A 15067-nucleotide genomic window follows, 5' to 3' on the forward strand; every position below is an offset into this window, starting at 1 on the left:
GGGTCGGTGTTGGTTTCTGTTGAGCTCGTTGTGCAGACCGTTCACTCCATTCTCTCTCTCTCTCTCTCTCTCTCTCCAGTCTCTTCTCACACTGAGAGGGTTCTGAATGTATTTTCTATCCTGTAAAATGAGAATATGTAGCCTCTCACTCCCTCTCTCCACCTTTTCAGTCTGATTTAAAGACATTTTCATTCCTCATTACTATTTTCAACAGAGGATTAGCACACCAGTGAGTATTTGGGGCTGCAAGTAGAGTTCGAAAGTTCTTTTTTTTAGATCAAAACTAACAAAGAACACACTCTCAATTGGTACAGAATACTTTGAGCTCAAACTGGCTGCTGAGATCACATCCTTTTTTTTTCCACAGAGTGATCACGAGTGAGAAAGGGACCATGAAATGACATCACCTGTCTTTTGTTCAGCTCAGTCGGCTCACATGTCTTCCTCCTCCCTCTCCTCCTTCTCCCTCAACAGCTGGAAATGTTCCAGATTTGACCCTGTACGTTCCTGGATAGCGGCAGCTGATTCCAGCAGCATCTATTGTAATCCTTCCTTACATCCTTTATAGTCGTGTGACCAGCTCCGCTCCCTGCTGATAGACACATGTAAACAAAGCCTGAAAAACAAAAGCACTCTGTCCCCAAAGCCCCCCTACTCTTCCTACGCCATTGTATAACTCTCGGCTTCCTCAGTGAATTTGGAGCCCAGATGTACTGTAGCCACAAAGCACACTCAAGTCATTTTTAACTTATAATAATATGTTTATTTTCGTAGACATGTTGGTTATATTGGCAACGGCACACAAAGACATTCACATTCCGTACAGTAAGTTAAAATAGCTTCATAGATACAAAAAGTGAGAATGACACGAGGAGAGGGGGGTGTATGAGGAAGAGATGGGAGGGTCAGTTTGTCCAGGAGAAACCAGGGCCAGCACAGAGCGTCTCAGTCCAACACTGATCCGAGCTCAGCCGGAAGACCCTCCGCCTGCCTCCACAGTCTGTTACGTAGCTCGAACCATTTCTGCAGGACACAAATAAACAAGGAGAAACAATTACTATCACACCCATGGGAGGTATAAGAGAATGTGTAAGAGGAGGTTTTGTTCAGAAACAAACTGCCGCAGAGCCTGAAATACGAGCGCGATGAGGTCACCGGTCCGGCTGACATAATGTACAGTCATGACACGAATATTCCTGAGAACTTACACAGGTGGATTTCTTGTATGGAAAAAAACAACGATTTGAACAAAAGACAGTTCTCAAAATTCATTGCTGTACTCTTCTCATCCTCAGGGCCATTAAGAAGCTAAAATACATATTACTATTAATGATCGAAACTTGCTAATGTTTAGCATATTCATACAGTTCTCACGATAACATGCTAATGTTGAGCATATTAATTTCATTAATATGCTCAACATTAGCATGTTAATGTGACAACTATACCTATAGTTGTCACATTAACATGCTAATGTTCAGCATATTCATCCAGTTGTCACGTTAACATGTTAATGTTTAGCATAGTAATGTACCTATAGTTGGCACGTTAACATGCTAATGTTTAGCATATGCATGCTAATGTTTAGCATATTCATGCTAATGTTTAGCATATTCATGCTAATGTTTAGCATATTCATGCAGTTGTCATGTTAACATGCTAATGTTTAGCATATTAATGTACCTATAGTTAGCACGTTAACATGCTAATGTTTAGCATATTCATACAGTTGTCACGTTGACATGCTAATGTTTAGCATATTAATGTACCTATAGTTGGCATGTTAACATGCTAATGTTTAGCATATTCATGTGCTTACAGTTGTTACATTGACATGCTAATGATTAGCATGTAACAATAGGTTATTTGTAGGGTATGTTGTAAAAATTTGTGTTTTTTGTAGAACAGGCCTATAATACAAAGCGCACATGAGAGTTGAGCCTATTACAAAAAGATTCACAGAAATCATGTCAATATATTTATGACCATGGACATGTTTTTATAACTGTCACCATAGTGCTATCATCAAAACCCCAAATATGAAATCTCTGAATAAAAGAGTCGTTGTGTTCCAATCTGACTTCCATTATCTTCGTAATCACATCACAGTCACATTTCTCGGTGCGTGTAAGTGAGGTCACTGACTCAAACAGACACGGCAGTGACCCTGAGGTTAAGTTGTTTCAGGGAAACCACAAAACAACCGAATGTTTCCATCCGATTTTAACAGACCGCTGCCCTGAAACTCCAGATGATGACTGTGCTGAGTGCCTCGACACACACACACACACACACACACACCCTGTGACCCGGCACATTGCTGTGTTGCGGTTCGTGTTGTCAAGGGATTCACAACAATGCTGACATCATCTGGACAACGCCATAGGGGGAAAAGGGAGGGATTCGGAGCGGCGGCCTTAAGACACGAGACCGCGGCTTGCTTCGTGAGACATGCGCCGAGCAGGAGGGACTGTTTTCACATTTCTTTTCCTGAAAACACATGAGATTCCCATTTGGAGTCATCTGGATTTGCACTCAAGACTAAATCACTTTGAGAACTGCTATCTGAACTTTGCTTTTCATCAGTGTCTCGGGATTTCATATTAATATAGCTCCGTTTTATGATGCAGGGTATACATTTTGGGGGGAAAGTTAGCTGATGAACCTTTTAAAAATGCCATTTTCTCTACCAGGTTTTGAATGGAAGTCATTTGCTTTGTACTTTGTTTTGTTTGCGGTGCAAAAGATCATTGAATGTCTTGTAAAAACATTACACACATGCCACTTCAGGACAAAAATAAGATTTATAATGCTAATCCCATATGGTGCTTCTGAAATGTTTTACAATTCACAAGCACTGGATTACATAACGGGTTCTTTGAAAAGTTGACTCTACCTTTACTGACTGCAGCACTGAACACAAATATAAAAACGGTCTCTGAAAGGCGCTCGAACATGCCGCACAGAGCCCGAAGCACCTTGTAAACATTGTTGATGTGAAACGGGGAGTGGTAGCCGGGGTGTGTTTCCTCAGCTAAATGAGAGCTTTGTTAACACTCCACAGGGGGGAAAAAAGCCAGAAAAAAACCCAACACATCAGCTGGAAATGAAGTCAGGTCTTTTGATGAGAGGCCAGACCTTTACCTCACCCTGGACCAGGCTTCCCCTGTCAGGTTGGCCCGGCGCCTCCCACCTTTGTGTATGATGAATGGAAAGAGTCACTAACACTGGAAGAGGAATTAGGACGCAGCTTAGTGCCGTTTTAGTTTATCTGGCATTTTTCGTTGCAGCTCCGCAGGCAGTAAAAAGCTGAATTATTAACCTCGGTGGAGGCAGACAAATAATGAAACACCGCTGATGTTCTAGTAATGAAGATGGGGCTTAGTTAGTCGTTAGCCGGATCAAGTTTTATTGCGCAAAATTCTTTCTTCTTCAGTCCACCCCTTTTCAAGGGTCCAACGTCCAACATATATGCAACTATAGTTGAGGAAACCGGCCATTAATCTTCACACAGCTACCAGGATGAAGGTCTTGGTTTGGCTCATTAGCTAGTTAGCTTCAGCTAGCTTCTGCGCAGCCATTTTGAAACAGTAGCCACGTTTCCATTCAATTGTCAAGGGATTTTTAAGAAAACTTTTGAATTGTCGCATAAAAAGATTTTTCCGACGCTATACTTCAAAATGTGCGTACAAATATGTGAATGCAAAGCTACCAGTAACCCTTTCAACATCCACATGAGCAGCATATGAAGAAAGATTGGAGAAAATCGGACTCTATCCTTTCACTCTGGTCACGAACAATGTTACACACTGATATCAGTTTACATGTCATGAGGAATACTCAAATGACATCATACTACTGAGTTGCATTATGGGAACAGAGGAATCCAGGGTTTTTGGACTTTGATTTATACTCGGGATTAAATGTCAGAGTATAGCAACCTCTGCTACGTCTATTCCCACCTTTTTTATCCATCTCTGAACCTTTCCTTATGGAAAAGCACTGCTAATTCACGGAGTACCCCTTTAACCACGGAGGCTGAAACATGCTTCTTTGGGCTGCACATAGACGAACGTGCACTTGAGTTGGAGACGTTTGCATGTTTTCTTTCTTAGTTGTACAACTTGAGTAATGATGTGTAACAAGGGTTTTGAAAGAGTTGGGCCAACAGCTTGTTTGTTCAGGTTTTACAGTCTTTCGTCTTCACATCTGACAGAACAGACATGATATAAACTGACGAATTTTAAGTCTTCAAGTACACAAGTGTAGACGGGGTGTAAAAGAGGCTGCACCTGCATTTATAATACAAAACACCTCATTTGATGCTGCTGCAGACCTTTTGTGTGCCCGTGTTAATCTCAGGCCTGAGGAATCTAGAGGGACTGGTTTGCCGAGCCCTGCCGAACCTTTTCCTGGTTAGTGGAAAAGAAAACATTCACAAGTCTGACACACACGAGTTATTGACTTGAAGTGTTTGTAGTGTATGAGCTAATTATGAACAAAGGGCACACAAGCCGTGATACGCAAGACCTAAACCTGTCCGTCAGCCTCAAGAGCACGAACATCAGCAGAAATTTGCCTACGAGATGAACCCGATGCGACGTCAACTCAAATGACAGAATTTACATGAAGGGTTTTTTAACCTCCTGGTTGAATACAGCCAAGCAATAATCATGTTGTTTACCTGCCAAACTGCTAACAGAGAGGAACACCAACTGACATTCACCACTTAGGCTGTTCCTCAAAAACCTCCTTTTGGATGGCGACATGACATTCTCAGAGTGCTTTTAAGACGATGTATCCATCAGAGGAATGCTGCTGAAGGTGCCTTCAGAAGTTGTTGTCGGCGCTCTGAAGCTTCACATCTGGCTCCTGATGTGACAGACTTTACAGTAAGACATTCCGTAGATAGATGGTGGGAGTGTTTACATGTGGGGGAGAGAGCGCGTGGGAGAGATTAAATGCCTCAGTAATAGTGTGAGGTTTTATGTAATCGTCTCCAATTAATGAAAAATGTTAACAATCGCCCGGTGTTTCCTAAGGTCTAATTTGGGAATCTCCATGTCCTACAAGGAACTAAATAAAACTGATTCTCAAAGCCTGATGTGAAGTTAAATGTTGTTACTTGTTTTTTTTATGCTTGCATTCTTTCGAAGAAACAGTTTGGAGTCTGAGCAATCTCCTTCCTCTGATGACGATGTGGTTGAAAGCTCTGGAAAGAGCTGGTGAGCGGACATTGAGTTCAGAAAACAGTTGAAAATGTCCTCAAGCCCAAAGAGACATCTTCAAATTGTTCGTTTTGTGCGACCAATCGACCAAAACGCAAAGATATTAAGTTTACCATCACATAAGACAAAGAAGTGCAACAAATCCTCAAATTTCAGAGGCAGAAACCAGTGAATGTTTGTGGCAATTTTTGGCTGAAAATGTACATTACTCATTTATTAATGATAGTTGCCGGTTAGTTTTCTGCTGAACAACTAAGTTAAAGTTCCTGATGCACAACAGGAGCCCAACAAACACTTGAAAGCGTGTTATTTCAGTTATTTCCTCGGCACTATAACAGCTAATTTCCCACATCCAACCACATATGAAAGCAGCACGAGCAGCGACAGCGACCAACCAAACAGCCGCCTCTAAAGTCGCCCTGCACAGATGAATCCGTGTCTGTGAGAATGAACAACAGTTGCTCTCTGAGCAGAATCCGCAGCAGGAAACTGGACGGATGTACATATTGTACATTTTGTGTCTTTAGCAGTATGTTACTTCCTCAGGTCACCTGACTGAGACACCGATAGTGATGCTGACACTAAGTTGTGACACCATAAAGTCAAGTCGCACGTTGTTGTGTCTGTGCTCGTGATTCGTAAAACTTCTCAAACCTGCAGAGATGCAAAGTACTTTTACTAAAATACTGCTGTTCAGTACACTTTTTAACTCTTTCTTTGGCAACATTCTATGAAGGTATATTTGTGTATTCATACCTGTGCTCCACTATTTTTCAGATGGTTACTTTGCAGATTACTGTCATAAAATGTTATTTCTGCTTTAGATTAAACTACTACATGGATTTTCATTTCATTTATATCTATATTGTAATACATTTTATATTGTAGATAGGAACTATACGAGTCCCTAAAGGACACCACAGATTATTCTGAAATCGCCCTAAAAATAAGAAATCATTTAAAAACTCTTACTTTTAAGCATCAGAAGTCAGTCTCAATGTAGCTAGTAATAACTGATTACTATTAAAGACTAGTCTGTTCAATTGTTTGATTATTTCTAGAAACCATGCAGACCATTTGCTCAGGAGAACCATTAAGCAACATAATAAACACATTCCAGTCCAAAAACCTACTTTTAAACACGATAATAAACCATATATCCACACATTATCTGTGAGGCGAGAGAGCGAGAGAGACAGACTCAGAGAGAGAGAGAATTGACATGTTACTCACTAGTATGTCCTCCTCTGACAGTCCGGACTCCGCAGCGATCAACATGAGCGTCATCCCTTCCGGATACCGGGTGACTTTCTTGAAGCTGTCCTCCAGCACTTTGATCTGTTCCTCCGACAGATTCATACACTCCATCGCCTTAGAAGTCATATCCCTGTTTCCCTTCAACACTTCAGCTTTCAGCCCTGGTCGGAGCTCCGGGAGCGAGATGTGCGCACAGCTGGACGCGCAGAGCAGAAGGCACGGTGGCGCGGAGATGGAGAGGCTTGGAGAGGCTTGGAGAGGCGGTGGCTCTCTGGCAGCTCGGCGGGAGTGTGTGCGGATTAAGTGGAGGCAGTGTGTGTGTGTGAGTGTGCGTGTGTATGCATGTGTGTGGCGGCTTTACTACTGTCAACAGCGGCACGTCATGGGGCCGTTCCCACCGGCAGAGCCCTCCCCCAACCAGCTCCGTGACAGCGCTTAAAGGGATATTATGGGAATGCGATGTAGAGGACGATAGCAGATATAACTGCACATGAAAGTTATCAGGAACAAATTCACTGTTTTTTGAGATTGAGCGAACATTAACTCCATGAATTGACTGAAAATGCATTCTACGGCAGACGTTTTGCTAAACTGTGATTGGACAATCCCTGGTGAGTGTTGCCAGATCTATCTGATTGCCAGGTTGCAGTTCAATCACAACTTAAAAAAACAGCCAATTGAATAAAACCAGCCCAGACAAAAACCTTGCCAGGAAGCTAAACCTGTCACAATAGAAAGCACATCAACAGCATACAAAGCAAATCAAACAACCAAAGATAAAATGTCAGATAAATAATATCGCAACCCACAAAGACTGCCGTCTGACAACAAAATACACAAGTTGCCATGTCAATATCAATGGTGACGTCATGGTACGGAGGTCCTCCGTTATCTCCAACAACCACTGAATACAACTCATGTCAATCAAATGGAATATTATGCAACAGAAGACAATAAATATGACATTGGTTTTCTATTAACTTACTCTACTGTAGTAGTACAGCTATATACACGCGCCTATAGGACGATAGAACTGTACACATATTTTAAATTATGAGCACAACACTAATAAACTATAACAGCTAACAATCTTACTCAAACTATGTAGAGGAATATTCATAAATGTTGTATATAACAGGAGAAATATTCCACAATTCAGACTTAACGTTTCATCAAAACATAAGTCACGTAATAACTCGCTGTTATTAAATACAACATACATTGTTTATGTCACAACAGGATTGTTGAGGTGATTTTCTTTCATCTTAATCTCTGTGTTCATGAATCTTAACCGCTCGTTACTGAACACGTTGACTGACTCAAGGATACTGCGGGAGGCATCTGTTCCACTTCAAAGATAAGACACTCCTTCTCTTAGATCATAAACCTCCTCATTCTCTCACTCTCTCACTCTCTCACCAGTGAATGTCATTGTGCTGCACTAACAACCAGTGAATTATTCACAGGACTCATCTGATCAGACCGGTGTGCTGAGTCTGCTGCAAAGGAAACATCCTGAGCAAGCATGTTGGATTCCACGTGGTAGAAACAGTAAATACGGACCTGACAACGCGCGCGCACACGGAGTTCCTTTTGATGCTATCTTTGGATTCCGAGTCGACCCATAATTATGTGGTCCTCTTCAGTGATTGCAAAGCTCGCTGGGTGATTTTCTCTCGCTTGGATTGTTTATGTTAAATAATATCTCGCCTACACAAACCGCACCGGTGATTACAGACAGCACACTGGGACCAGTCGGAACATATTCAGCTTGTTTATATTAACCCTTTACTGCAGTAATATTCTACTGTATTTGACATCGGGCATGTTTAACATGCTTGGAACTGTTCGTTTATGATGCAGAGGTTTTTTTTCCTTTTGGGAAAAGTGATCTGATTCAATGCTCTGTTTTTTATTTGTATTAAAATACATAATCTTAGCCAATTTGAGGTGATGAGCCCAAAATGCAAAGTTTGATGGGTTTAGGGAGACGGATGTTTGTATCTGATATTATTCCTACATGCCTGAGGACTTAATATACTATAAAATAAAGCATGAAGATATTTCACCAAATATACACCAAAGAAGAAGATGTGGCCTAGAAGTGGAAATGAACCTTTGACAACAACCGCTCTGCTCACAGGACACCATCACGGAAAGACCAACACTCTATGAAAAGCATGCAAATGTTCATGAATATGATTAAAGGCTTCAATACATTTGAATAAACAACCTGGCATACAAATAATCCAGATACAACGCTTAGCATACAATTAAAACATGACAAATATGTCTCTCTATACTTTAACAGCGCAATAACTTAATTACAACTTTAGGTCCAAATCAAAAACAGTCCATTTGTTTGACCAAATCTCTAAATAAAATAACGTTTTAATGGTAGACAACGTGCCCGATTGCACCAACACAAACCAGAGCAAAGCATTTCATGTATGCTTCTTGCTGGTTGGATTTCCAATGAAACACAAAACAGCTGGAGGAAGAAGCTCCACAAGCATGTGAGCTCAGAAATAAATAAACACTTTAGGCAAGAATCGAATCAGCTGATGCTTTGGGAAACCACAGTGTGTCCCAGGTGATCCAAAGTTCACATGCAGGGCCTGATCGGGACCGCGAGGCTCGACTTTGACTCTCGTCCACTGTTTGCACACGTCGATAAATGATTTGATCTCCAGTGTGTCTCACAGAGCGACCAATGCCTACGTCACAGCATCCAAATGTTTTCATGAAGAATAGACAGTTTGACGTGAGAGACGTGCATGTTGGAGAAGCAAAGCGTCAGATCTAACATAAAGAATATATATTTCAGTCAAAGGGGTGAATTTATGCAACAGAACTGAACGAAAATGATAATTTCATGAGTGAATAATTAAATATTAAAGATGATCAGAATGGCATAGTATGGTAAAAATGTCACATTTTGTTATCCAACAGGATGAGTACTGTATGTATTTTATTTTCACTCACTATGTTGTATTGTTTGCAGGGAGTATTATTTTTATTTATCTTTTGCCTAATTCTGTAATTACTGAACAAACCAAATCAAAATGTCAAATTGAATCTGTCGATATTAATCTTTTATTAGTTGGACAAAGTGAAATGGGCTATTAAATAAATGTGATATACCAATAAAGATGGAACATTTAACAAGTCATTGTAACTAAATACAACTAAATAAAAAAGGATTAAATTACAATAAAATTCTGTTTCATTCATGCCACTGATTTGATTAAACAATCATGTAGACCACTTATGATGAAAACATCATACAAACTCAAAGAATTCACATTTTCTTCACTAAAAAAAGACTTTCGCGCTTGCGTCACACAGACTGAGTTTATTTTCTGAAACGATCTGCGTCCGATAGTGGTGTGTCCAAAAACACAGAATTTTGGAAGTTAATAAACAGAGATAATCTGCCAGACTGCTGACACGGCGAACGGGTCGGTAGTTTGTGTTCTGCTGTGGGTGTGTGGGATAACAGGACTTATAAAGAGCCTGAAATAAGCACCATGATAACAGTGAGAGTCCAACACCAGAGTAAAAATATCACAGGGCACGACCCTTTATTTCCAGCCAGTGCAGGAAATAGAACAAATCATTTGTGAGCCAATGTTTCTCTCCACTTTACAACAAACAACATAAACACAAGAAGTGTTACGATGAGAATACCACAAAATGTCAACTGACTTTAACACGAGTATAAAATACTGCGGAAACTACTTAAAAATAAACTTTTATCATTCAAAAGCGTTCCCTCCCAACACTGCTGTAGAAGAAACTGTCCATGTGTCCGAAACAACTTTTAAATACTTGCATAATACTTTATCTGCAGGACAGTTTACTCGTTGCATCTGGCAGCTACTATCTGTCAGACAGTTCACTTCATTCACAAACCGTCCAGATAAATGTGAAACACTCTGCACTGCATCTAGAACAGCAGATAAGATCTTTAGCTCGAGTTCGCTTTGTTCTCGTTATCTGTGTCTCTCTCTACTTTGTCAACACTTGTTCGAGCTGAATCTCATTCCATCAGCTTTCCTCCAGTTTCCTTTTTGGTTGAGACACCAGCTGTGTCCCACAAATATCATCAAATATATTCTGTAGTATATGAGCAGTTATTGGAAAAGTGACTAAATGAAGTGTACTCAAATGAGACAGAATGCAATCTGTGGTTGAATCTTGATTGGATGCTATTCTCCCACAATGCAATGCATTAAAGAAAGCTAGGAGCCGCTCACGGCTGGGAAACATTCGCATAAAATGTATATTCATGATGAATTTGGGACACATTGCCTCTGCCGATCATTGTCTGTAATAATTTATATTCCTGGTGCTCTTTAGTTTCCTCGTTTAATTCTTGTTACCCGATCTTAATTTAACTGTTCACTTGTTTGTCTTGCTGATGAGTTAATTGGTTAGAATAAAGTAAAAAATGTAATTAATGAGATTCAAAGGGGCTCATATTAACTTACTACACTAACTTTTGTATATTGTAGGAGGACAAATTGTTATTAAATACATTTTGTGAGGAGCGACTTGATATCGCCTGGAAATTATAGAACTTGTTCATTGGCATGAAAGCTCGTCAACGTCTCACACTTTGTTCTATGAAGAGAGATTTTTAGCCATAAATGTAACAATTACCTAAATATGTGACTTATCAGGTTCTCAATATGTTCAAGTGTGGCTCTTGAGAGCAACATTAGCTTAGCATAACTTTCTGTAAAAACAAAACATCCCGCTCTCTCTGAAGCCTTCGGTTCCCCTCAGGATGTGATTTCTGTTGGGAAGAACATCTCGTGACAAAGTCAGAGCGCGACGATCCCGTGTGGCCATGGGATCGTCTCCTCTCCGTCTGTAGGCGAGACGGACTATTGCACCACACAGGCACGTAGTCAGGTGCTGCCTTTGCACCCGATTACAGGTACCAGCGTCAAAGTCCCGTCACCAACGCTCCTGGGATGTCTGAGTCAGAGGCTGATGTCATGATGTCAGTGCACTGGTTTAACTCCACACAGGTCAGTACAGTCTACCTGTGGATGTTCCAGGAAATAACATTTGTACTTCTGGTTATAAACTGTTGTCTATATGGTCATTCTAACATTATTCCATCGTATATTTGTTTGAATTGTTGTATGAATATGATTTTTTGGGACAAATTCAAACAGTTGTGGACGTTGATATTTTCCCATCTGGGTGGGGTTAAAGGTTAGGTTTTGAAAAAAGATCTATTCAGTTATTAATTCCAAAGATCACTGGATTGGGAACGTATAACGTCACAAACTCATAAATAGATTGCTCTGAAGAAATAGGGCTACAAAAGCCAAGAGAGGATGTTTAACCACGCTGAAGAAGAGGAGGGAAATCCAAGACAAACACTGGGTTGTGTGTTCAGAAGAGGAGCCATGAGACAGTAAATCCACGGAGAATCTGAGATGTGCGGTAGGTTGCCGTTAATAAATCTCCAGGTCCTGTGGGAAACAAGGGAAAACAGATCCGCGGTGGTCCGTCTCCTCACCGTTCAAACCCTCGTAATTCACTCAGACTTCTTTTCATTAAAGTCAGAACAGACGCCTGGAAGAGAGTTCCTTATGGGCTGAGGGGGTCGCGTTCGGCACATGGCCCTTACAGAAGTCTCATCCACTCCCTCTTCAAACAAAAACATCTGGGAGTGAAGACTAATTAGCAGTGACCTGGGAGAGGCAGAAACAAGGCTGCTGCCTTGAGGCCTTTACACGCAGCGGACGTGACGAATAAACACGAAAATACCTAAAAACTCATCTGCAAACATTACATGTGTAGGGCTTTTATGGTGAAAAGTGGGTATGAAAGTTGCTCCTTCCCAAAGTAAGTCTATGGGAAAATGTATTTTTGGGCCCAACGGCGTCACGTGATGGGATATTTTCTGCTCCGGTCCTCAAACCTTCACAGAGGAAGTGCTCAAGACGTTTCGAGACGGCCAGAAAGAGGAAGCAAAGACTTGACAGCAGGAAACGACTTCCTGAGTCGGTCCGGGAGATCCAACCAATACAGAGGAAGCACAAAGCTTCAAGAAGGAGCAGCATCAAGACAGGATCTCTTACGAAACTGGAAATTTATACGATCCACGTCAAACACAGGGGGCCCTCAGAAGGTAGACGACTTCTCCTGGGGAAGGGTTTGGAGTCTGAAACCTACCGGTGCTGCTGGCCAAGCACAACAGATTGAAGAAGTACCACCTTTTGATGGAGGAGCGTTCAACTGAACTCCAAAAACAAAGCAGTTAAACCAGCGTTTTGTCTTTTTAGGCAGCATTGAACAGCCGCAAATCCTATTTACACATTTGTTTTACTCAAAATGTGCTTTGACGAAAGTACAAAATGTTTTGAACAATGAAAGATAGAATAACTATTGTTTGAACCCGACACACTACTTGCTTTTTCAAAAGGCCGAATGAGACCAAGGACGGGAGAATTGCAAGTTTTAATGGAGCAACATTTCAGATCAATTTTAAATAAACAACCTTTTCTCTGTTTTCAGCCGTTCGTCCACACTAAACTAGCATTTTCTCACCGAAAAAAACCCCAAATCAGAGCGGTCTGAAGAATAGAAAAGCCTTAAAAACACTAGCTGTGCAATTTAGTGTTTGAAGGGAAAAAGGTGCTTTTGCAAAACAATGAGATAAAGCTGCCCAGTGAGGGCCGGAGCTGTGAGGCAGAACACGATGAGACAACCTTTGGTCTCTGGAGTCGTCTCGGGAGGCGGAGAGGTTTCAGCCTGCAGAGGCTCTGGCGTGTGGCCGTGTTGAGCTGCAGGAAAAGCTGAACAAACAACATGAAGCGGCGATAGAGAGACTCGATGAGGGAATTAATGACGCTTTGACAGACAACCGCGCTTCTGTCCGAGCTCACGTCGACTTCTGGAGCACAAATCATGTAGAAAACTCTCAGGGAAAACATCTTTAAAAGAGGATGCGGGTCTCCTTCCTGAAGACTAAACATGGAGCCACATTTCTGAACCACAGGGATGAAAACAAGGCCCGTGAGCTCCTTATCTGGCCCCCAGACTCAAATGTTTTCCCTCAGCAACCACAAAAAGACGTTCTCTTTGTTTTGACTGCAGCCCCGCGACTATCTGACGTGCATCCGGTGCAACAATTCCCCATTGTCTGCTCGCAGGACCAACACAGAAACCGCTTCACAGTGAGGCCAAGAGGAGACTCCCACAGCGGATCACTGGCAGAGAAGCTCGCAGAGCACGAGACGGAGCCGAGCACGAGTCCGACCATCTCGTTTGGATTTCAGAAAGGGAGAGAGATCTCGTAACGGCTGTTTCAGATCAGAAATGTACATGCTGTGTGCAGATGTCAAGCTGGAAAATGAACCAACTTCTATTTTTGTAACATTTGGCTTTTGTCTTATTGTGCCGATGCTTTATTTTTTTGTTTCTCCTGAAAGAGAATTTCCAACAACGTTTCTACTTCTGCTCTCATTGTGGCTTTCACTCTCTCACTGCTCGGCATTATGATCATTGCGAACCGGATTCATAGCGGAGTGAAGTTATACATGTAATATAATGGGGAAAAACTGACTTCATGATCATTCATTTATCAAAGAGGGTCTGTAGCAAGAAGGAAAGTTGGACCAGGAGGGGAGCTAGAAGAGGTGGGTGAGGGGGGATGAGGGTGTTTGGACACATTGGAAGTGGGTGTGTGAAGGGTTGGACCAGTCCCCACTGGAGTTTAAATATATCTGGCAGAGCGGCACCCACTTGTTTGTTGTGAGAGAGAGAGAGAGAGTGAGAGAGAGAGTGAGAGAGAGAGTGAGAGAGAGAGAGAGAGAGACTGAGAGCTGGTTCAACGTGTTGGTGACAGGTTTGAAAAGCAGAGAAGAACCTCTGAGCTTGATTTGGTTCGGCCTGAGCGAGTGTGACGAACATCTGGCATCACAAGCCAGAGTCTTTTTAGATTTGCAAATCATGAACGGTATGTAAAATATTGCTGCTTTGAAGTGCTTGAGATGACTTTTCAAAACGCCCTTTTCCAGCTGGATGTGACCTTTTTGTTTTTCTCTTTTTCAAAAAATGAAAAACTGAGAATGTGAAACTGAACGACCGGATCAAAATATTCAAAGGCCAGGGTGCAGCAGCAGTCAGGCCATGTGGGAGCCAGATCTGTTTGTGTGTGTGTTTACTTCAGCCGAGTGTTTTGCAGCTCCTCCTCAAGACGCTCCTCCTCAAGCAGCTCCTCCTCAAGACGCTCCTCCTCAAGCAGCTCCTTCTCAAGCAGCTCCTCCTCAAGCAGCTCCTCCTCAAGCAGCTCCTCTTCAAGCAGCTCCTCCTCAAGACGCTCCTCCTCAAGCAGCTCCTCCTCAAGACGCTCCTCCTCAAGCAGCTCCTTCTCAAGACGCTCCTCCTCAAGCAGCTCCTCCTCAAGACGCTCCTCCTCAAGCAGCTCCTTCTCAAGCAGCTCCTCCTCAAGCAGCTCCTCCTCAAGCAGCTCCTCTTCAAGCAGCTCCTCCTCAAGACGCTCCTCCTCAAGCAGCTCCTCCTCAAGACGCTCCTCCTCAAGCAGCTCCTTCTCA

The 15067-nt window shown here is 42.1% G+C and overlaps 1 protein-coding gene across 1 annotated transcript; it reads right to left on the bottom strand.

The window, feature by feature from the left end:
• Positions 1-748: 748 nt before the first annotated feature.
• Positions 749-6800, bottom strand: hopx (HOP homeobox). Its single transcript, XM_079268948.1, has 2 exons — positions 6462-6800; positions 749-1023 (listed from the first exon to the last, which is right to left on the bottom strand). Exons 1-2 carry the CDS (start codon positions 6609-6611, stop codon positions 946-948), a joined length of 228 nt encoding a protein of 75 aa, XP_079125074.1. The 5' UTR covers positions 6612-6800; the 3' UTR covers positions 749-945.
• Between the last annotated feature and the right edge of the window lie 8267 nt (positions 6801-15067).

Source organism: Melanostigma gelatinosum, assembly GCF_949748355.1.
Source record: "Melanostigma gelatinosum genome assembly, chromosome: 5".
Taxonomy (NCBI): domain Eukaryota; kingdom Metazoa; phylum Chordata; class Actinopteri; order Perciformes; family Zoarcidae; genus Melanostigma; species Melanostigma gelatinosum.

Bases quoted from the DNA above. Each gene is read 5' to 3' on its own strand.
- hopx (XM_079268948.1), bottom strand. From the start codon at position 6,611: ATGACTTCTAAGGCGATGGAGTGTATGAATCTGTCGGAGGAACAGATC. The intron at 1,024-6,461 runs GTGAGTAACATG...TGTGTCCTGCAG, and splicing joins TGTCAGAGGAGGACATACTA to AAATGGTTCGAGCTACGTAA.